The sequence below is a fragment of the Strongylocentrotus purpuratus genome, unplaced genomic scaffold (assembly GCF_000002235.5).
Source record: "Strongylocentrotus purpuratus isolate Spur 01 unplaced genomic scaffold, Spur_5.0 spur5_scaffold_13, whole genome shotgun sequence".
Taxonomy (NCBI): domain Eukaryota; kingdom Metazoa; phylum Echinodermata; class Echinoidea; order Camarodonta; family Strongylocentrotidae; genus Strongylocentrotus; species Strongylocentrotus purpuratus.
In genome coordinates, this window is record NW_022145598.1 from 2,197,556 (window position 1) to 2,221,543 (window position 23,988).

General features: G+C 37.8%; 1 protein-coding gene across 9 annotated transcripts in view; it reads right to left on the minus strand.

The window, feature by feature from the left end:
• The window catches only part of LOC588154 (otoferlin), a 93,311-nt gene that overhangs the window by 60,069 nt on the left and 9,254 nt on the right, over window positions 1-23,988 (minus strand). For 8 of the 9 annotated variants that reach the window (XM_030982697.1, XM_030982700.1, XM_030982704.1 and 5 more), the window contains exons 7-22: window positions 21,682-21,830; window positions 19,284-19,415; window positions 18,259-18,321; window positions 17,580-17,664; window positions 16,892-17,048; window positions 16,121-16,307; window positions 14,943-15,129; window positions 14,176-14,393; window positions 11,851-11,959; window positions 10,208-10,494; window positions 8,947-9,047; window positions 7,528-7,624; window positions 6,056-6,241; window positions 3,568-3,603; window positions 2,565-2,687; window positions 1,670-1,822 (exon numbers count right to left, since the gene is read on the minus strand). In XM_030982697.1, the coding sequence (XP_030838557.1) occupies window positions 1,670-1,822; window positions 2,565-2,687; window positions 3,568-3,603; window positions 6,056-6,241; window positions 7,528-7,624; window positions 8,947-9,047; window positions 10,208-10,494; window positions 11,851-11,959; window positions 14,176-14,393; window positions 14,943-15,129; window positions 16,121-16,307; window positions 16,892-17,048; window positions 17,580-17,664; window positions 18,259-18,321; window positions 19,284-19,415; window positions 21,682-21,830 (2,270 nt within the window). The remainder of the gene's footprint in view (window positions 1-1,669; window positions 1,823-2,564; window positions 2,688-3,567; window positions 3,604-6,055; window positions 6,242-7,527; window positions 7,625-8,946; window positions 9,048-10,207; window positions 10,495-11,850; window positions 11,960-14,175; window positions 14,394-14,942; window positions 15,130-16,120; window positions 16,308-16,891; window positions 17,049-17,579; window positions 17,665-18,258; window positions 18,322-19,283; window positions 19,416-21,681; window positions 21,831-23,988) is intronic. The other variant, XM_030982705.1, reaches the window with a different exon arrangement.

Here is a 23,988-nt window from a genome sequence, read left to right on the forward strand (position 1 = left end):
TTGTCATGACAAATTGGCAACATATGACATGTTTTAAAACAATGTTTGCTCTTGTGTTTTTTTGGTATCAATTATTATTCTTTTAGAATCTTACTGTTGTGTTACTACTATTTCCCCTGGGCACTTCATAAAACATACTAAGGCAGAGGGTCAAAGTCCTGGAGATATTCTGATTTGCAGGACTTTGGTAGCAAGGAGGGGGGAGGTGGTTAGTTAAGAAGGTGTCCCATTTCTGACATGAGTTATCATTATTGAAACATTACCGTTCCGTATAATAATCTAGCTTTAGAAGAAGATTCACTAAGTCTATGGAAAGTCACGACCTTAATGGTCAGCGAATGCATTAAAAGGTGGTTAACTATTTGATACCGCGGATATTCTCACATGGAATTTGGCATTTCTAGCCTACTGACTATACAAACATATCATGGAAAATTGTTTGTGGTCAAAACCACACAAATATTTGTGGTCTTTGAGTGAAATGGTAAATTAATTTCTTGAGGTAAAAGAAGTAGCCATCCCATCTAATGAGGGTGAAGCTGACTTGACTGGAACACTGTACAGTTCATATGAGAGACAAGACAGTCTCTCATGCTGAAGACCCATAGTAGTGGGCTCTCATGGGGAATTTGACAATATTCAGGTGTTTACCCAATGACAGGTGCTGTCAATCACCAGGATTAGCATTCAGTTTTATGACCAACAGACCTTATGTAATGCTCTGCGTTTTCTATCAATTGCCCTACAAGGAAAGTAATCATCTTACATTCCCTCTCTGAGACTCTCTGAGAGACTAGGAGGTATTTCTTGATGGGATCACAGGTTTGCTGTGTACAAGACTTGCAGCGTGTCCACACACAAAACAATTTATCCCGAAACTCTATAACGAAACGTCGTATAAAGAATCATAGTATAAATTTCAAAGTGTCCACACACAAGAAACAACATATAAATAATCATCGTATAAATTCAAGGATGTCCATAAACAGAAGAAAGTAATCCTGAAACTCTACAGTCTGGTCTCCTTTCGCTCGAGGTCACGTTAAGCCCCGCCCAGTTAGTTACACTAGTTACACTCCCCCTGTCCACACACAACATTTTCGTGATTAGGCGTGATTCTTTATCGACTTTCAGTTCGAAACGATGCCCAAACCTGCGTCAAAGTGTCCACACACAAGAAACGTCATATAAATAATCATCGTATAAATTCAAGGATGTCCATAAACAGAAGAAAGTAATCCTGAAACTCTACAGTCTGGTCTCCTTTCGCTCGAGGTCACGTTAAGCCCCGCCCAGTTAGTTACACTAGTTACACTCCCCCTGTCCACACACAACATTTTCGTGATTAGGCGTGATTCTTTATCGACTTTCAGTTCGAAACGATGCCCAAACCTGCGTTTCGTTAGACTAGTTTCGTTATACGACGTATCGTTAGTGAGCGTCCACACACACAATTTCATCGTAAAACTATTGCGAAACGGTATCACTATCGCGAAACGGTATAGCTAATCACGGAAAATGTTGTGTGTGGACAGGGGGTTGTACAGCCATTAATGTTATTTCCATCAAGTCTGGCGTTAGCAAATAATGACCTACTGCACATGGAAACTGACTACCATCGCCAATTAACATACTTCCTTACGTTTTGCCCTAAAGTAGTAGTCCTTACCTTCAAGAAGAGAGTTTGCATGGTGCCACAGAGATCTCCTTTCTCTTCCTCCACCATAGAATACATGAGATTCCTGGCCTTGATCTTGGTGTAAGCCACTCTCTTACCGTTACTGATCATCCAAACAAACAGATCTGGAAGACAGTTCTGGGGCTAATAGGAAAGAATACAATACATATATAATCTTATTACTAATTCCTTATCTTAAATTAAAATAACAGTAATAGTAATATTATATATTCATAAAGCATACCATGAATACTTCCAGCGGTCACTGAGTTTCCAGCACACGCAAAAGTGTGCATCATAATGCTCAATAGGAATCGTTTGTATTACGCAAGCATTCACACGCATGAATGTATGCAACCTCAAAAACTATCAAATACTTACATAGGTTATGGGTTTCATGAACATAGTTATTTGTCTCTCTCTCTCTCTCCACTAAGTGTACATGTACATCACGCAAAGATCCTTACGGAGCCATTCCCAATAATATTTTCCAGAGGCAATGATAGGTGCATGTATTGTAAACAATTTTTTTTAATGGAATGCAATTAAAGTAAAAATTGGGAATGAAATATAAGATGGCTGTAATTTCTGACTTTTGGAGATGTATCCACTATGAACATGACGGCAAAGAAAGCGGACAAAATAAACAGTTCCTCAGGTAGACAAAGGATCATCCCTTCACTGCTATTATGTAAAAATGTGTAGAACAGGTGTCACATGTATATTCACCTGTTCTACACATTTTTACATAATAGCAGTAAAAGGGATGTTCCTTTATCTACCTGAGGAACTGTATGTTTTGTCCGCTTTCTTTGTCCGTCATATTCATAGTGATCTATGATTATTGTTGATAAACATAATGAAGCATTAGAGAGCTAGAACCCACCTCATCAGCAAGGAACTTCAGACGATGCAGGAAGCCCCTGACGGCCTTAAGCTTCTCCTTAATGGCTCTTTGGGTCCATCGTCTACCTTTCAACAAGTCCTTTGTCTTCTTGTTTATTTCCTCCTGAAATACAACGAGAAATATCCATGAAAGGACAAGATTTTTGACTCCTCATACATGCCATCACTAAATCTGTGCAAAATGTTTACACCACACGCCACGCACTATAAATACATTGACAAAGCGATTCACATGATGGCAACCAGTATTCTTCAAAAGTGAATAATTTTGTCTAGAGCATCTACCTATCGTGAGCTAGCAGTTACAATCCCAAGCCAACTGCATTACTGCCACAGAGTCAAAGCAGAACATGAATAACACTGGTGTAAATAAACAAAATTCTGGAAAAACAGGAAGCATATACATGTTCTATATTAGTCATGACGACAAAGAAATGATCACAAATCGAAACAAAGATGCACAGTGCTACGGTCTCTCCATTCACACAAGGATAATGGGAGAAAAATTTGTGTGGTTATGAGTTTTTTCTGAATAGCTCACATAACTGAATACACTAATATTACACGAGCAATGCTCACTATCTCCTTGAACAAAGCAGACAAATTCTTGTAAGTGTTACGGGTCACTCCATTTGTGCAAGGATTCATAAATTTACCTGTATTGGCTGCTATTGCCTCAAATGAAAACAGTGTAAATCTTATTGTTTCATGGAATATTTGCTCTGAATTTAAATGGTAAAAAACACCTCAAAATGTGCAACATAACGTTTGATAAGTTATCTTGTGATAGGCAACGTGGAGATTCCACAACAAACAGATTGTTAAAATCCCATTGTGTTAATATGTATTAGTACTTTATAACAGTAATCTGTACAAACATACATGTAACAAGTACATCAAAAGCAAAGACTGGTTGTCAATTCTTTTGTGCTACTCCCACACACAAGAATAGTGATTCTAACACATAAGAAAGGATAACATGCCTGTCTGGTGATGAAGTTGTCATCCAAATCGAAATCCTGACAAAACCAGTGAGTGCATGCATGAATAAAGATTGGATAGGCATGAGATGAATGAGGTATTTAATGAGGAGGAATTAAATATTCACATGATGTTATTTCTCTCCCATGTCACCAAATGGTTGCGCTTGGAAATGTTGCTCTTAATATCTTTTAAGTAATTGTTACTTTCTCTATTGCATCACCTTAATTCATGATTGTTTTTCTTTAGAAATTATGAACATAAGTAAATCAAGATGGTTGTAAGATACAAAAAAGGACAAACTACATTCAATCCTATCCACAGGACTGGCTTATGGAGGTTTAAGTCCTTATCCATCCATGGGCATTGGAAACACTAATTACAAGTCGATAATAATTGGTTGACTACCGAACCCTCTTGTTTCCTTTAATACAGGAACCCTTGTTTCCAATTAGCAATGGGTTGAGAGCTATCCTACGGCTAAAATGATTCAATTGTACATTTGCATTTATATTTTACGTGCGTTGATGCTAAATCAGTCATGGACAGCAAAAAAATCATTAGAATTGAACATCCAGTGAAAAGACATTTGTTAACAAATTGAACTATGGTTTATATTTTCAGGCACCCTGATCAATTTGGCCACAAGGACGTTGATTATAAAGAAAACAAACAAAGCATTTTCCCCTTTAGGACTGTATGTGACAATCCTTTAGCTTGAATTTCCCAAGTATTATTTCTAGGCTTCTCAAGATGGATAAATGCGCTATTCCACCACCTAAAATGAAAAAAAAATAGTGCCTTTAGCCCAACTGCAATTCTCACACACTAAATAAAGTCTTCTGAAAATTTTGAAATGAAAGTAAAGAAGGAATGCAGATTCATTCATGGTTGATACTGCAAGATCACAATCTAACTTTGATCAGAAAGGAAATAACACCCAAATAGAGACAAAAAAGTTTACACAACAAGATATCCCATTAAGCAAGAAACTATGATTTTTGCAAGGTAAAAGAAAAACCCACCAACTATACCCACTTACTGATCAACCAAAGAGTTATTCACACTCACGGTTTCAAATTCAACTAAAAACAAGCATCCTTACCAAGTATCAAGAAGACCAATTTCTATGTCCAATAAAAACTGCATAGATATAGCCAGCTAGTTTTAGGCAACAAATAAAAGACTAAATGGATAGCATGCAGATACATGGATCATATTGAACATTTTAGATAGGTATGAGAGTGTTTTTACATCTACAGTTAAAGATAAACTTGAGTTCTGGTAAAAAAAAAAATGAATTCTCACAGAATCTAACAAAACTTACACTGAATGTTCAAGATTACAAATAAATGTCATGTGCCAAACAATTTTGGAAGAAAATGTATACTGGCTGAGTAATGAGCATAGAAAGATAAGGAAATCAGGGTAGTACTAGCCCCGACACTGTGTGTGTTGTCCCATATACATCTTTCTGTGTAAGTGATTGTTACTTTACCAAGACTCTGCCAAATTTATGATGATTTTGATGACTCCAGAACGTTGCATTACACACCATTACTTACATGCTATATGATCAACTTTTCTGATCCATTCCACACCTTTTCTTTCACAATGCAATCGCATTACCAGAACTCGAGTTTATCTTTAATAACTTAATCATTCATACCCCTCGTAAATTTAATATTCTCTTGTGATTTCTGTAACTCCACAATTTTTCACATTCTTAAAAAAAAAATGATCACACTTGGTAAGGGTATGAAAGATTGAGCTGTTAACTGTATAAGACTGAGGAATATTACCCTCTGGATGCATGTTATTGAACAATGCAAAGTTTCTTTCTCAAAATGTTGTTTGTATAAATGTTTGGCAGGTAGGTACCAAGGCAAAGGTTGAGTAGGTATGTCTGCATGCATCATAAGGTAGCTCAACAGATGCAGAAACATGATATACAATGGCTTTTAAAACAAAGTTTCTTTCTTCAAAAGGCACACATTTTTGTGTGCTACTACATTTCGCTACATTGATCAAGCTAGCATGGTTACCTCTGTAAAAATGTACATGACCAATGCTATTTTCCGATGAACATAAACAGTTACAGTAATGTACTTGCGGCAAAACAGTTTTTGAATTACCCCAAATAACAAAGTAAATGAACGGAGCTATAGTCATTTGATAATCTTACGTTCACAAATAGCTCTAAAACAACTGTTGTTTTCTTTCTACATGTACAAGTACATATTAATTTACCTTAATTTACCTTATCAGTGATTTTTCACAACAACGTAATCTTCCAAAAGTGAAATACATGTATTTCTATCACATTTTACACACATTGTGAGTGTGACTAAAGTTAACATATTCTGAATAGTTGTGAACATACTTTATCTAGCAAAATTGACCTCAATATCATCTGACCTAATGGACATCCATAACCAATTCATGTCTACCGAGTCCGATAGACTCTAAGCAGGCAGCGTAAGGGTATACCTGATTGAAGAGATCCATAGATCGAGGTTTGGCCTTCCTAGGGGATTGTCTGACAGGGGACTGGGCTGGGGATACACCCCTAGGGGACCTTTCTGCGCCCCCACCCCTGTATGTCCCATGCCCCCCTCTCTTGAGCTCGTTATGTTCATCTCCCAGCACCTCCTGGGCATCCATCATCAACACTTTCTATTTTTGAACCCCCACAGTGCAATTTTAACACCAATGGTAGTGTACACGTGTATGTCGTTATACCCCATTTGGGTCCAAGAATATTCAATGACATAGTTTTTATAATTGGAAAAAAAGTGATCGATATTTTTTTTCGATTGTAGATTTAGTCATCATTTTTTTTGTAATGTAATATATAGATACAACCGAAAATGAAACATTTGTCACATCCATAGATAATTTTTCATTCACAACATCATAAAGGATTAGATTGACATTTAAAAAAAATATGATTACATAAAGACCCACATGTTATTATTAGGTAAGTTTATATCAAAGCAAAATGAAATATATATATGATATATTTCAAGTTCATCAAGTGCAGCATTGATAAAAATATTTTCCGTAAATTATTAAAGTTGCATCATGCACAGCAAAGCAAGCAAACAAGCACAGACATTTGTCAATTGAAATCCTCAGCACAAAGGAGACAGTAGTAAAGTTAATGACAAATGATTGATAATAGGAGACAAGTGGCAATTGCACGACAGATAAAACCACAGCAGCATGTAATGTGCAGGCAAAATAATGGTAAAAGGAATAAACGCAATAAATAATCAAAGAATTTGTAGACATTAATTAGTTTCCAGTCCAGTGGCCAATGAGAGCATTAAAAATTTGGGGAAAAGGTGTAAAGACATATGTTAGAATTAGTATCCAATTGTAATATTATGTAATGATACATGAGTATAATGATTCCAAGTATATCTACCTATGATAATTCATATGCAGATGGAACAATGAATGACTATGAAAAAAGCTAGTGATATCCAAAAAGAGATTGCATGAGCACAAATTGATCAATGATAACAAAATATTAAGTACGAATCTATGGGATGATAATTGAAGTGTGAAACTTGTAAAAAATGATTAAAGGAAATTGTTATATATTGATGACGTCACACGATGAGCCGTACGACGTCATCAACATATAACAGAAATGGAAAGACAGAGTGGCAGACACCTTGAGAATTCCATTTCATTGATTCTTGTATATTCTCATAAATATAAAAATGAGTAAATATACAAGTACAGTGTTTATGCATCACTATGGAAATCAAATGAGAATGTGGTTTTAAGGAATATGGCAAGTGAAGATTATTGGCATTTGGTAAAGTGAAGCAGATGGCTCTCAATCAAAGCACTTGGGATGATAGTTGTTTGAGGAAAATTATTGGGTCACTGACAATGTCTTTGGACAAATCACTATTGATGAGATTGAGAATAGTATGTGAAATACAAACCATTTCAGAAAGCAGCCATTTATGTCTTTCTCTGTCCAGCTTAGTCTTGCCTGCGTTAGCCCCTCCACCTGTGCCCTTTGTCAGCTTGGAGAATTGTCTGCAGATAATAATTAGAAAGTGTATATTTATCTGACCTGTAGAACATATTCATGTAGTATACAATACAACAGTCGAACCTGGTTTAGCGACAACCATTTCTACAAAGACCACATTTTTATTTCCCTTAAAAATGGATTCTCATTGAAACCTGTACTAAAGAAACCTGTCTACAAAGATCACTTTTCTTGTCTCCCTAGGGTGGTATTTATATACAGGTATCAATGGAATAAGTCAGTTCACTGTTTACTTCAATTTTGCTCAAGATATCTTGTTTGCATGTTGCCTTAAAGATAAACTTGAGTTCTGGTAATGCGATTGCATTGTGAAAGAAAAGGTGTAGAATGGATCAGAAAAATATAGCATGTAAGTAATGGTGTGTAATGCAAGGTTCTGGAGTCATCAAAATCATCATAAATTTGGCAGAGTCTTGGTAAAGTAACAATCACTTACACAAAAAGATGTATATGGGACAACACATATGGTGTCAGGGCTAGTACTACCCTGATTTCCTTATCTTTCTATGCTCATTACTCAGCCAGTATACATTTTCTTCCAAAATTGTTTGGCACATGACATTCATTTGTAATCTTGAACATTCAGTGTAAGTTTCGTTAGATTCTGTGAGAATTAATTTTCTTTTTTTACCAGAACTCAAGTTTATCTTTAATTCTGATAACCAACAACAGTTCAACTCAGTGCATAGTATCATGAATTACTGCACTTGACAGGAGAGAAACTTCAGGTTTTCTGCGGTCCTTTGCTGCAGCTTCAGCCTCTTCCATTGAGCATCCTAGGTCCATTGTGTTGATGTCTTTCAGAATCAATCAACACCTTTACTGAAATATACATGTACATGTACCATTTACATCTTAATTATTCACACCCCTTGTAAATTTCATATTTTGTTTGTGTTTGTCTTAACTCAAGTATGAAAGGTGGATTGGTGAAATAAGGCTTATGTAGAATACTCTTAGATGTAATAAGCTTTGATATGTCACATTCTCAAGAAACATAAAATGGGGAAAAATCAATTTCAACATAATAACAAATGTCAGAAACTTGGTAAGGGTATGAATAATTGAGTTGCTAACTGTATGTATAGATCTTATTGTCCACATTCATGCGCTGTGTCTGTATCAACTTTGTTATCATTTTTCATATGAAACACTCGATGCCTTCTGTTTTACCAGACTTGTGCTTTTAGAAAATGTATGCTTTCATCTATTAATTTGCCAATTTGTGTACTTATGACTGTCATATGTGTTTTAACATTGTTGGATGATGAATAAATTGAATTGAATGTCATATCGTTATACTTACGTGCAGGACTCAACAAATGCTTTGAAGACCTTCCGTAGCACTTTCTCACAGTTTGGTTTCTCTTTGGAGAGTCTGTCGGTTACATCAGCTATTCCCTGCTCCTATAAACAGGACAATCAGGGATAGATATGTTATGTCAGGTAAAGCATATTGAACCAATCAAATACTGAACTCTCTCATTCTCTTGACCCTTTATATCCCACAAAAATAATATCCATGTGCGACGTTATCTTCATGGGATAGATATACCAAAGGCTCCAATATTTTCCAATCCAAGGTTTAGTGTCTCTATTGGTATAAAAGGGTTGTTATAGAGCTAATTAATATAGACCATAAAATGGTAATGTTACAGACCAATTGGGTTGTACAAGGTAATTCTACCATAAGTCGATGCTTCTTATTTTGGGCAGATATGCACATGTAGCAAATGAGAGAGGTAAAGAACGCAACCAAAGAGTTAATACACAAACTCTCCGGTTCCAGTAGCGCTGGATTCATGATAAAACCTGTGGTGCATCGTTCACTCTGCTTCAAGTCAAAAGGCCTTGTGCCAATCAACATTTAGTTTTCTCCTATCTGGGCCATGCATGATCAACTAGGGTAGGAAGGTAGTGGTGGCAAAAGTTCCTCTCATGCACATCATTACCAGATAGGGGGAAAAACAAAGTTGATTTCCTTCAATATTTTCTACCTAATTCTCTTGGCAGATCTCATTTACATGTTCATTGTAATCTTGAAGATTCCATTCAATAGTGTTTCCCTCAGTACATACACATTTTCTATCAAACCAAGAATTCAAGAATAATCATAGCAACAAACTGTACAAGCACATCCTCGGAACCCCCCCAAAAGGTGCAAACTCTATGCTAAGGAATTAACACCCATCTGGTGCTCAAAGGCCAGCATGTAGAGGCGCTGTGGTCTAGTGGATAAGTCACCCGACTGCAGGTCACCAGGTACAGGGTTCAAATCCCAGCCTGACACTAACATACTTTGGCAAGACATTAGTCTACATTTGCCACTCTCCACCCAGGTGTTAAATGGGTACCTGATAGGGTGCGAATGTTAATGTAGTTTGCTCAGCAAGTGAGCATCTGTAAAATGGCGCTTGGGAGTGGAGAATGTGCATACATCATACATTGTGTGTGAGCAAGCCTTAATCTGATGACAGGTGTAATAATATGACTGTAAAGCACTAAGAGACATTTATTAAGCTCTATATAAATGCAGAGAAAATAATATTATCATTATATTGACTTACCAATTTCTCTGCGATCTTGTAGAGGATGTTCATGTTATAGAAGCGCCTTCTATGGTCCTCGGTGGTGAACTTGAGATACATGATCGGCTTCTTCTCGTCAAACGGCATGTAGTAGTAGTTCTTGTCCACCATCTTGGGCTGCATGGGTGGGGTCATGGACACGCCCACCTCCTGCACGGGTTCAGACGGGTTCGGCTGGATTAGCTGCTCCTCTTCGGAGTCTGATTCGTCGTAGGTGGTGCGAGCCGCGTGCATGTTGCGTCCATCGATCTGGTTCCCATGGTTACCTAGAATGGTATTACAGAGGAAATAGTCAAAAGTTGCTAAGTATGGAACATTCAATACAATATAGTATTAATGACTGCTTTGAGAGAAATAGTTGTTTTTATACGCTCAAGGGAAGGTTAGAATTGTGCTATTACCCGAGGCGTGCCGAGGGCAGTAGCCCAATTGTAACCTTCCCGAGAGCGTATAAAAACAACTATTTCTCGAATATTAAAGCAGTCATTAATACTTTTATATGCCAAAAAAAAATAGACTAAAAAATAAAAAATAAAAAATAAAAAAACTTTTGTCGAAGATGGGATTCGATCTCTTGCGTACAAAAGGTGATGTAACTAAAACCAGCGCCTTAAACCGCTCGGCCAGCGCGCTCTATCACCATATATAGCAGTTTTCTCTAATATATACATTAAAATGGATTGAAAACGGCTTATCGTGACGGATGCTTCGCCGCTGCTCCATTAAACGGGCCCTTCTTTTACTTTTGCAATGCATATTGGCACAAACTTAGATCAAGATCTATCGGCAGATATTGTTTTTTTGTTTTTGGAAGTTTATTTTCGTCTTCATGTCAACAATGCAAGATAAAATTGTCGGTAAGATCGATCGAGATTCAATTGTATTGAAATTACCGACCAATTCTTCGCACACGTACGGTATCCTCGATCGCTCAGACCATTTTTTAACATGTGAACCTATGGGGTAACCATGGAGACTGAACTATTTTCCCGGTAACCATGGTTATTGGGATTTTAGAACTGTTTTAACCATGGTAACTGGGAATTTTCGGGAACAGTTAAAGTTTATGAATGCAATTTCGACCAATCAGATTGCTGGATTACTTAAGTGAGGTATATAACATACAATACAATACAATGTCATGAACAGAATCGTGTAGAAATTGTATGGGAGCTTGACACATTAATGGTAATGTGTTGTGTAGGATTCCAAAAATGCATGATAACTTTCCAAAGTTGGAATATGCATAATTTGTTTGAAAATGTTTTAGCAACACACTGTCTGAAAGAGGTATTAATGCATTCTGTCCATGAGTCTACTAGATTAAAATGTTGAAGACCACATTCTTTGGCCCCTATATGTACAGCAATCTTTATTCCATTCATGTCATGTTATCAATTATAATCATAGTACAGAACATCAACAAAGTCCTTGAATACATTATTAAAAAAAAAAAATTGTATTATGATTGTGATTAGACTACTGAAATATAAATATGATTCAGTCTGTTTGATTTACTGGGAAAGATGTCTCCATAGAACCTACGAGTGTGCTGACTTGAAATGACAATCTATTTCAGCTATGATGAACTCAACACATTCTAGTTATGAACTATTGTTTACCTATGGATAACTCAAAGGTGATTGGTTTGTCTCCAAGCTTCTTGTCTATCATGGAAGCTTCAAAGAGACTTGCAAAGAAGAAAAATTCATCTTTCCTTCCCGGTGCAGCCTGCAGAGTGAAGAAAAAAAAAGATTCATCAGAAAAATTCCAGGAAGAATACCAGATAACTGCTTCCCACACTCGGTAACAAAGCATTCACAACTGCTGCTCCCAAACTGTGGAATAATTTACCCAGATGACTTCGCAACCAACAATCTCTCAACACGTTAAAAAAATATCTAAAAACTCACCTCTTCTGTTAATGACATTATGGTAAGGCGCACTTGAACATGTATGGAAAATGCGCTAATAAATACATTGTTATTATTATTATCATTATTGTGGAGAAATAGTGATCTCTAGCTCTTGGCACAAAGATGAACAACATCACCAAAAACATAATGCCGCCAGGATGACGATCATCCTTGTGCTTTACATGTACCTCAATATTGAAAGATTTCTCTATACCAACAGGGGGATGTTTCAAATAGTTGAAATAAACTCTAAAGTTGGACTTAAAGTTTATGGAGAGCCATTTGTAGCCTTTAAAAAAAAATATCCAAAAGCAAAAATTCCAGTATTTTAGACTTTTTATTAAATCCATATCAAGAACATGAAATCTCCTCGATAATAGAAAATATGAATCAACATTTTATGCCTTTTAAAATACCGTAAATCTCCAGGTATAAGGCGCACTTTTTTTCCGTCGGGAAAAATCGAAAGTCTGGGGTGGGCCTAATACACAGGTACAGGATATTTTGAGTTCTCAAAATGCTACTTTTTAGTGGTTTCCAAAAATCTCTGTGTCTCAACATGAATTACATAATGCAAATAAAGAATAGGATCTACTATTTGAAGTTAAACTACGTTCCTAATTTGAAGGGAAGAGAGTTTTTTCTTTTTTTCTTTTTCAGTCTCGATAAATTATACCCCTTCACAAAGCACTTTGCCGGCCTAAGCTCTCCCGTGTCTCCAGCTCACTCACCTGTATCATGCAGTATCATTCCTCGGGAGGAAAATTTTTCTGTCATCTTTAGTTTAAAAACAACATTGTTACTATTCTTTTTTACTTTGACTTTTTGACTGTAAAGTCGTAATAAATAAAAAGTCCTTCGCAATTCCCTGCATCATGGCTTTGGTTTCCGAACGGGACCGCATGCTGAAAAGAGCCGATTCAGTTGGTGTCGGCAAAAAAAAATAGGGGTGCGCCTTATACACGGAGATTTACGGTAACTTGTACAGAATATTGTCATAGATGACAACGGCTTTCCATACATTTTTAGTCCAACTAAGGGATAAGTTAAACCTAGGATCTTTGTGAAATACCCCCCAGATCACCATCACTTTTATGATCCTCCTCATCACCACCATCATCATCAACCCCACCTCGCATCATCCTCACCTCTGAGATTGAAAGATTTCTCTATACCAAAAGATCATCCTTACCATTATTATCGTCCTCATCATCCTCATCAACATCACCACCATCATTACCATCATCATCATCCTCATCACCATCATCATTAGCGCCACCTCGCATCCTCCTCACCTCTGAGATTGGTAGACAGGGTTCTGTATCCACCCTGACCCCGCCCAACTCTAGGGTGCTATCCTGGACCTCTGTCTTGATGGCTACCAGGAGTCGTCCCCTGTACATGCAGCCCTCCCCACCTCACATCATCCTCACCTCTGATATTGGTAGACAGGGTTCTGTATCCACCCTGACCCCGCCCGACTCTAGGGTGCTATCCTGGACCTCTGTCTTGATGGCTACCAGGAGTCGTCCCCTGTATATGCACCCCTCCCCAACCCCACCCAACGTCACATCCTTCTCACCTCTGAGATTGGTAGACAGGGTTCTGTATCCACCCTGACCTTGCCCGACTCTAGGGTACTATCCGGGACCTCCGTCTTGATGGCTACCAGGAGTCGTCCCCTGTACATGCACCCCTCCCCAACCCCACCCCACCTCACATCATCCTCACCTCTGATATTGGTAGACAGGGTTCTGTATCCACCCTGACTCCGCCCGACTCTAGGGTGCTATCCTGGACCTCTGTCTTGATGGCTACCAGGAGTCGTCCCCTGTACATGCAGCCCTCTCCAACCCAACCCCACCTCACATCTTCCTCACCTCTGAGATCGGTAGACAGGGTTCTGTATCCACCCTGACCCCGCCCGACTCTAGGGTACTATCCTGGACCTTCGTCTTGAATGCTACCAGGAGTCGTCCCCTGTACATGCAGCCCTCCCCAACCCCACCCCACTTTGCACATCTTTCTCACCTCTGAGATTGGTAGACAGGGTTCTGTATCCACCCTGACCGCGCCTGACTCTAGGGTACTATCCTGGACCTCTGTCTTGATGGCTATCAGGAGTCGTCCTCTGTACATGCAGCCCTCCCCGACACCCTTGTTCAGCTTGCGATTGGAGTCCACCGCATTGTAGTCTCTGGTGGAGCCATACAGGTTGATCCAACTGGGTCCAAATGTTGGCAAGAACCCTAGAAAATAGGCAGGTTGAGCAACAGTATGAGGATTACACAGTGGTATAATCTATCATATGGTTAGTAGGGACCAATAGAACTATTCGAATCGCTCTTCTCTCCAAACTCTACACACATTGATTGGTGACCTGCCATTTGCTCTAGGACTTATATCACCAAAGATATCAGGTTAGGGCTATGTATGGCATTTGGTTTTGGTCAGGTTTAAGCGTCAGGAATAGGGTGAGGTTAAGGGTTAGGCATAGTGCATAATGCCCTTTACCCTGTATACAGGAACAGAAATTGAACAAATCCTACACATTCAATGGGGCTAAGTAACCAAGCATTTTAAGCTCTTCAAAATTATTTTGTTCCTTTGAACTATACCCCACATTGGAGGTATAATATCAATATTAATATACACAAATAAGTCTCCTCCTCTTTCTTCTTCACCTTCCTCTTCTTCTTCTCCTCCTCCTCCTTCTTGTTCTTCTCCTTCTTTGTTTTAACACCAATAGATTCATAAACAATTAATAGTGCCCTACTCTAATCCATATTATGCTGTACCTTCATCATTTTCACTCGATATCTTGGCAAGGTCGATGAAGTGGGTTCCGATCGTGTCGTCGATCATGCTGTCTTTATCCTTGAGAACGATCTTCATGCGCCTACACAGCGGGGGAAACATCTCACTGAAGCAGATCTGTTCATTCCAGTTGGGATCATACCGGTGCTTCTTCACCGATGTCTTGCCCTACAGGAACGCATCATGAAAATAGGAATGTTATAATGAAATGCTTGACAATCTGCTATCGTTCGATATAACAAGTGTTATCATTATAAAAGTTAGCTCACTGCAAACAAGAAGCTTGCGCAAAAGGATACTATCACAGTTTGTAAATGAAAGGGATTTCCAAGGCAAGAAATCTTTGCAAATTGCAGAAATTCATTGTTGGGTCACTTGTCATTCATTTATTTCTCAGCATGAAACTTGTGCAAATCTGAGCAACTGACAAAAATTGCAAAGATTTCATGTGCACTGAAGTTTCTGGTTTGACAGTGATTCATGGGCTGGGGCAGAGGAGTCATACTCCCTTCCCCCTGAGAAACATAGGGAGGTACATTAGTGAGAGAGAGAGAGAGAGAGAGAGAGAGAGAGAGAGAGAGAGAAAGGAAGAGTGAGAGAAAGAGAAAGGGAGAGAGAGAGAAAGGGAGAGAAAGAGAGAGGAATAGTGAGAGAAAGAGACAGGGAGAGGGGAAAAAGGAAGAGTGAGAGAAAGAGATAGGGAGAGTGATAGGACAGAAAGGGGAAGTGAGAGAAAGAGAAAAGGAGAGTGAGGGAAAGATAAAGGGAGGGTGAGTGAAAGAGATAGGGAGAGTGAGATGAGGACAGAAAGGGGAAGTGAAAGAAAGAAAAGGAGAGTGAGAGAAAGAGAAAGGGAGAGTGAGAGAAAGATAGAGGGAGAGTGAGAGAAAGACAGAAAGGGAAAGTGAGAGAAAGATAAAAGGAGAGCGAGAGAAAGATAAAGAGAGAGTGAGAGAAAGATAGAGGGATAGTGAGAGAAAAAAGAAAGGGAGAGTGAGAGAAAGATATAGGAAGAGTGAGAGAAAGAGATAGTGAGAGTGAGAGGAAGACAGAGAAATGGAGGGCAAGAGAAAGAGAAAGAGAAATTTATATTAAAAAAAAAGAAAAACAAAAAAAGTGAGAAAGAGAGATTTAATACTGTAACAGCAATAAGGATTACCGTTTGCCCTGCAAATGTGACTTCAACGAAGGGATCGACTAGATCATTGAGCTCTCCAGTGATAGCTTTCTTGACGTTGGCTAGTAGACCAGAGTTCATGATAGGTAGACCCTCAGCCCTGTAGACACGCACATTGAATGTGGCTCTCGGTCTGATCGTTGGGATACCCTCGGGGAGGAGGTAGTTCCTACAAAAGATGGTCCAATTACATGATTTTTTGTATAATTCATTATTACTGATAGATATGTTGTCTCCACATTAATCATGAACAGTGCTGCCAATGTGCAACTTAACAGCACACATATATTGAAGTGATAAAGGCATATATCTCTTCATTTCTTATATTCTTTTAATTGTTATTCTCTTTTCAGGCACACACTTCCCTCCTACTAACAAAATATAGATATAGGAAAATATATATGAAAAGCCTCTCCCTTATTGGTTTATTCAACACTTTTGGTAAAATAAGGTCTATCTCAAGCGATTAATATGAAGGTTTCTTTTTGCTTTCCTTCTCTTTATTCACACTTATGAAATTTCAACAATTATAATAGCAGGACCCTCAAGAAGAACAGAATAATATTTGTGAATAAGGCAAGATTATAATTATAACAAGAATATAATCTCCTAACTTGCTTGCCATAAACTGAATCCGTGTTCTGTCAAGTACTTGTGACAAAAACTGACTAAAGCAGTGTGTTGCTTGTTAAGAAAATCAACCAACATGAGAAAGATGTTAATGAGAAGATTAAGACGAGGAAATCATCTTACCCTTCAATATTTTCACCGTCGTCTTTGGTCTTCTTGGGAGGCTTGACCGAGTCACCCTTACCCATGACCAAGATGTCACATTTGACGTACCCCTTGGGACCTCCATTGACGTCGTTCGGGTCAGTCAGTATGGCCCACTTGTTGTTGAACGCGTGGTCTGCATGGAGGCACAATGGAGGCACAAGTTGAGGAATGAATTACAGATAGATAAGAATGAAGTGGTATGGGGAGGGCGTTGGGAGAGTGTGAGTAAGAGGGAGAAGGAGAGGAAGAGAGGTGGAGAAGGGAGAAGGAGGGGTGAGAAGAAGTGAGTGGCAGACAGTGAGGTGAGAGGGAGAGAGAGAGTGTGAAAGAGAGGGAAAGAGAGGAAAAGAGAGGAGAGTGGGTAATTAAGGAGGGAGAGAGATAGATAGATAGATAGAGAGAGAGATAGAGAGAGAGAAATAGATTGGGGGAGTGAGAAAATGTAAGCTGAGAGGGAAAATTCACATTTAAACATCATTTCACAAAACTTGACATCAATGACAAATGACATTTTTTGTTATAAGCTAGTGAAAATCCTTGCTTCTGATTGGTTATCAGCAGATTTGTCACTGATTTTTGTCATTTGTCATTGAAAAAAGGCTTGAAAGGGAGTTTCCCAAAAAGCATCTTCAATGAACAAGGTGAACTTGACCGTCATATATACCTGGTGCCTGGTATAGTGTGCCTACGTCAAACTTAAAGTATCCAATCACCGTCCCAGACCGCAAGACATTTCTGGAATGTAGAGCCTGGGTAAAGAAGAGAGAGTACATGAAATCATAAATATACATTCAACATGCTTTAGTGACCACCTGTCTACAAAGACCACATTTGTTTTCTCCCTTCAAAATGGTTTCTTATTGAAACATGTACTATAGGCACCTGTACATAAAGACCTTCTGCCTATAAAGACCACTTTTCTTGTCTCCCTTGGGTGGTCTTTATAGACAGGTTTCACTGTACCATTCTTAAAGCCATGATTCGTTTCGAAATGAAACAGGGGCTATATTCTGAAAACAACGCTATCTTTTATGCTTAGAAAAACAATGTTAATAGTCATAACAACTGAAATGGCATGGAACTAATACTTACAATGTTGGCGCTTGTCTGTTTTAATCTCATGCAAATGCAGGCTCAGACATCAACCTACTACTTGTCCTGATTTTGATTTCTTGTGATTTGATTTAGATTATTGCTCGCATAAAAACAAAAGAGACATTTGCACAAGCACCAATGGTAAGTGTTAATTCCGAGCAATAATATACATGTACTATATAATATGTATGAACTTTTTTTAAAAGCATTTAAGTGGAAAAGATTGAAGTAGATAATGAATAACTTACTGTGATTTTGACGATCTTGTCAAACATGATCCCTGGTGGTTCATGGTAGTCAAACACAAACATCTGTCAAATGGAAAAAAACACACAGAAATGTTGATATTCCAATAAGTTTTCTGGCTCAGTGGTCTCGTAACCGGGAGATCCCAGGTACAAAAGCAATTCAATACGCCCATGCCCCTTGGTAAGGCATTAATCCTCATTACCTAGTCTCTCGGAGCTAGAGGACTTAAAGCCGTTGGCTCCTTGACTGTTTACTTACAAGCATATACATGCTATTCTAGTAGTCAGGTAAAACAATAGTCAGTATAATTCATTTCAAATGCTTCATTAGCATTGAACTGTTTTTGTCACTATTCACAGGTTTTAAAGTGTGGAGTTTGGTTGGGTAGGCAGAGCCTTCTTGGAAAGATCCACCATGAAGTCAAAACCACCATATACCCATTCATCCCACTATTCCAAATGATGTCACAGTACAGCACATACACTGTAATAAACAGGACTATGATGATTTTTTATTAACATATTGTTGACATTTTCTGACACCCAACATGTGTAGCATGTATGTTTTTTAGACGGATGGACACAGCAAATGACTCTCATTGTAGAAGGGGCTTTTAAATGGGAGACTTCACACTTTGTAAAGTCATGATTAATACAACAAGCAAGATGCTTCTTATATTATTTCTCGAATATAATGCTGAGATTTTTGTGAAACCCAACTCAATTTGTTGCTTTCAGATGGATGACGACAGTAAATGATACTCACCCCATTTGCCTTGTATGAAACAAATCTATTCAGTCATCAATAACAAGAAAATGAAAGTTCATAACATTTTCTGTAGAGAGCAAATTGAGAAGAGCTCGGCAACGTTTCACGAACAGTCATAAGTACAAGTTCACCGACATCCCAATTAAAACAAACATGTTAATCTTAATAAATGCATTTCAATGGGATGTCAGTGAACTTGTACTTATTACAGGTTTGTGAAACCCTGCCTTGGTTGTCAAGAGTGAACGATACTCACCTCATTGTAGAAGGGGCAGTTGGTAGATTTCTTCTCGCTGGTGTATTTCTTCTTGTCTCCAACCTCAACACAGATGACCGGGTCAATGTCCAGTCCTGCTAATTGCCTGGCTTCATGTACGGTGATGGATACCTGAGGTCAAGATGACCGAAAGATCAAAATGATTAACATCGTTCCTAACCTTTTCAGAGCCTTATTTTTAAATACAGTTAACAACTAAATTATTCAAAACCCTTGTAAATTTTATTTTTATTTTGTGTGTTTTGTAACTCAACAATGCTTGAATAAGGGCCTTTGATGAATATTTTAGATGTAAGCTTCAATTTATCACATTCATACGAAATGTAAATCAGGACAAATCAACTTGTCACAAACTTAAAAATTACAAAACTTGGTAATTTTATGAATAATTTTTAGCAGTTAACCGGATTTCACTTTACTGTCATCTTTCAAGTAAACTTGCTACATTTCCTTGAACAATAACATTCCTGCTTTGACATTAACTTTGTCACTTCTCACACAAACATAATTTTCTGAAAAGCACACTTATAACACAGCAGGGCTCAAATTAATTTTTTGTCCACGGGGGCTCTTCAAAAATAAAAGAGCCCCTGTGAGCCTATCTGCGCCAGCTGATATGGGGCGGCATGCAGCCTGCACACCGGTACTACCGGCGCAGCTACATGTAGTATTTAATTGCTGATGGACGCACTGCACTGCAGGCTTTCACGGTTTGTATTGGTAATATTGTGTACATTTGTTTACAGTATGGCGACCTCTAGACACTGAAAAATTTGAGCGAGAAATGCTGCACGTTAATCTGACTTCCATTTCATTGGTTTAAGTTTTGAAAGTTGAAACTCAATATTGTGTGAAAGTTAAAACAGAAAAGATAATCTTTATTTTATAATTCCACGGGGGCGATTTTTAATTTTGCATTCGCCCCCGTGACCGATCTGACGGAGGGGATTATGCCCCTGTGTATTTTGAGCCTTGTAACACAGGCTACTTGTTCATTACAAGTTTTGGCAAGCTAACACATTGTGTCTGGGAACCAGATGTTACCTGTAAAACTATGCCTATGGGATTGTGCAAATTCAGTCGTCAATCGGCTAATGAATACAGATATACTAGATTAAAAGGCACCTCTTTTCTCTATAAATCTAAAATGACTCTTGAAACGTGAAGTTTGATGCAAAGTAACGCTGATTTCAACAAGATAAATAATACCAAAAAAAAAACCTAATATCTCTGTAAAATATACATACAAATGTTCTGTATGATTGCTTCAACATGAATTATAGTTAAAAAGTATATTTGTTTGATAATAATTCATCTTGAATTGAATTATTACTATTTTCTCTCTAGAGCATCCATTGCATTTCTGGGGTTTGTTGTACTTAGCAATACCGGTAAATCATTTTTTAATAAACTTTAGAATGCAAATAACTTCAATACTACATTTATCCTAAATTGCATATTCATTCCACAAGCACCATAAACATCAAAAATTTAATTGACATTGCGCAATTCTTCCAGCACAGAGTCTGCGAAACTGGAACACTTTAGAATAAACATCTGTTACACAATGAGCTATTGTTGTCAGCCTCGGCTGAAGTGCCTGTCTATTGATTAATATACAGCAAAACATGTACAGAGTGGCTCAAAAGAAAATAGGGGACGTGTGAAAAATGAGAGTTAACGTTGGCCAGGAGGAGCATGCATGATAGAATGAATGGACCTTATGAATTGTGAAAGGCAATTTTTTTTTGAAACCTTAAAATTGAATAAATTCAGCTCAAGAGGAATGCACTTACCATCCCCATTTCCATTTAGAATGTATTTCTCTACATTTTAGATTAATTAACATTTCCAACAAGATTCATATCAGAAAGAAGCGGACAATATCTCTTTAAACCCTTTTCTTTTATTCTTTTGGTATTATCTCATCGTGTCCATGGCTCTGCTCCACAGTACAACATTACAAATCATTACTGGTACATTCAATCTAGTTCTTTCCACTCTCAAAAACGATTTTTTTTTTTTCTTCACACTCTCAAACATATGGATTTCTTGTTCTTCCTAAGCTCAGTGCTAAGTGAGGAGAAAGAATGCTCTCCCTCAAGAGAATTGTGATAGCAGATCACTTGAAGTATTAAACAAATATCTAAAAATGTGTACCGTATGTTTGATTTGGCATATAATTCATTGTTCTTTTTTACAGTTTTTGTATGCCGATATCCCAGTTGTTCTTTTGAGTATACTGCAGATGGTTTCATGTGATTTTATCCTTTGCACTAGTTTGCTTTGAGGGTCTGACTTCAAGTGGGTTTGGCACCAAAATCTTATTCATTATTATCATTGACAAAAAGTTTTAATGAAATGAGATCTAGCCAACCTGGAAATCTTGAAACTTCTGTGCCGGATTCTCACTGCCAATAGGCCCCATCTTCTTATACGGAGGGATCCCAGGGTCCTCTTCAACGTCGCTTTCATCCCCCATCACGCTGACGTCCATCTCATCGATCTCCAGGAGCGGTGCCTCCTCTGTGTCCAAGTAAAGCATGGATTCAATACGTGCAAAAGAGCCCCGCAGGGCAATAGATGTTAGTATGAGGATGTTAGTAGAGAGAGGTGCATAGAACGAGTGAATTAGTTAACTACATGTATAACATGTACATGTATGTAATGCATGGTTTGTGTGGTAAGTAGAAAAATACATGAAGAAAAATATTAATAAGCATGGAATAAAATAGAATGAGTGAGTGGAATCGTAACTATAACATTGAAGTAGAGAAGGAATTCAATAAGTGCAAAAGAGCCCCAAAGGGGAATACATGTAGATGTAGATGTTATTCTGAAATGACGTAACTAGTATAGACAACTATGCATAGAATAGAATGAGTGAGTTAGTGTTACTATAACATCTAAGTTAAGGCATGGTAAGTGTGGTTAGTAGAACTATATGCATGGGACGGAACAGAATTAGTTAACTACTAAAGTAAAAGAATGGATTTAATATAAGCATAAGATCTTCAAATGCATGGGATTTGATGGCGAGAAAAGAAAGGTGTTTAGAATGCATTGAGTGAATTACAAGTACTGTACATGTACATGTGGTCACCTATAACACCTACAGTGATGTCGTTCTTAGAAAAACGTGCATGGAATAGAATTTTCAAAATCATCAGATGGTGGTGTAGCAAACAGATTTCTCATTTAGCTTGCTTTCATTTGCCCCTATTTAAAAACAAACAAGAGCATTTATTTTCTGATATTTCCTGAAAGCTTGCTTGCTAGTAAAGCATGGATTCAATGGCCCAAATTCACAAAAGAGGTTTGTCGACAAACCTCGGTTTTTGTACGTCATATGACGCGTTTTTATGCGTTTTTTACAAACCTGGTTTGTAAAGAACAAAAGGAGGTTTGACGAAACAAAAGGAGGTTTGTCGACAAACCTCCTTTGTGAATTCGGGCCAATATGTGCAAAAGAGTTCCTAATGGCAATAGATAGTATGAGGAGGTTAGTATAGAGAGAGGTACAAGGAATAGAAAGAATAAATGAGTGAACTATACTTCTAAAGTAGGACATGGTTGGTGTGGTTAGCAGAAGAACATGGAACTGAATAGAATGAGTGAACTATTACAAGTAAGGTACATGTATAGATTCATTACGAGCAGAAGAGCCCCACAATGAGGAGCAAATATTTTCATGTGAAGTGCTTACTAATGGGAGGCACATACAATAGAAAAGAGTGATTTAGTTAACTATAACATCTATGCATGACTGCAGTACACCTGTAAATGCAAAAGAGCCCTGAGGTGCAATAGATTTGTTATGTTTTTCTGTGACAGACAGAGGGGATATTCAAAACATTCAAATAAAAGACTCTGTTGGCTCATGTGTAGAATTAGGTACTAATAGTTAGGGGAAAAGGTACATTTTGGACGAGAAAAGGGCATCAGTGAACTACAGTACCAGTATAACATCAAAGCGAATTAGGATGGAATGAATAACTAGGAGCTCAAAAGCCCCCAAATGTCAATACATGTGGATGCATAACGGCTAAGGCAGTAAGTGGGCAAAGAAGTATGCATGGAATGGAAGTGTTACAATGAAGTGAAGTAAAATTACATAACTTGCGAACTGTTAGAATACATTTTATGATTGTATTACAATTTAATTAGCATGTCACAATATTCAAAGAGAGACATGCAAGACTTAATATCTCCATCAATTAAGGCCTAGGTTGGAAGGCCACTCAGTAACAACACAGATAAATTCTACAAGGCATATCCTGACATGAATGCACAGGAAAAAATAAAAGCCCAAGACACACATCAATCCAAGTAGACTGTTATAAAGCAATAAACATTACATCATCAACCTGCAATGTATTAATAAAACTAAGAACATTGAACCCCCCACAAACACCATGAAGAAGCTATAATCTCAATCCCAAGCTAAATCATAAATTCTTGTAAAACTTAAAACAAACTTGCATGCTTTCCCAGAAAATACAATTGAAGTCTATCAGATGAACACCAACCATATCAATTGTTCCATTAACTCGTACAAGAAAAGGGATGCAATACATTTGCATTAAAAAATATCATTGCTCCAAACATCCCTATTTAAATAAATGCTGTAATACTCAATTTTCAGTGTGTATGAACGATCCATTTCATTGTTTCAATCTTCAAG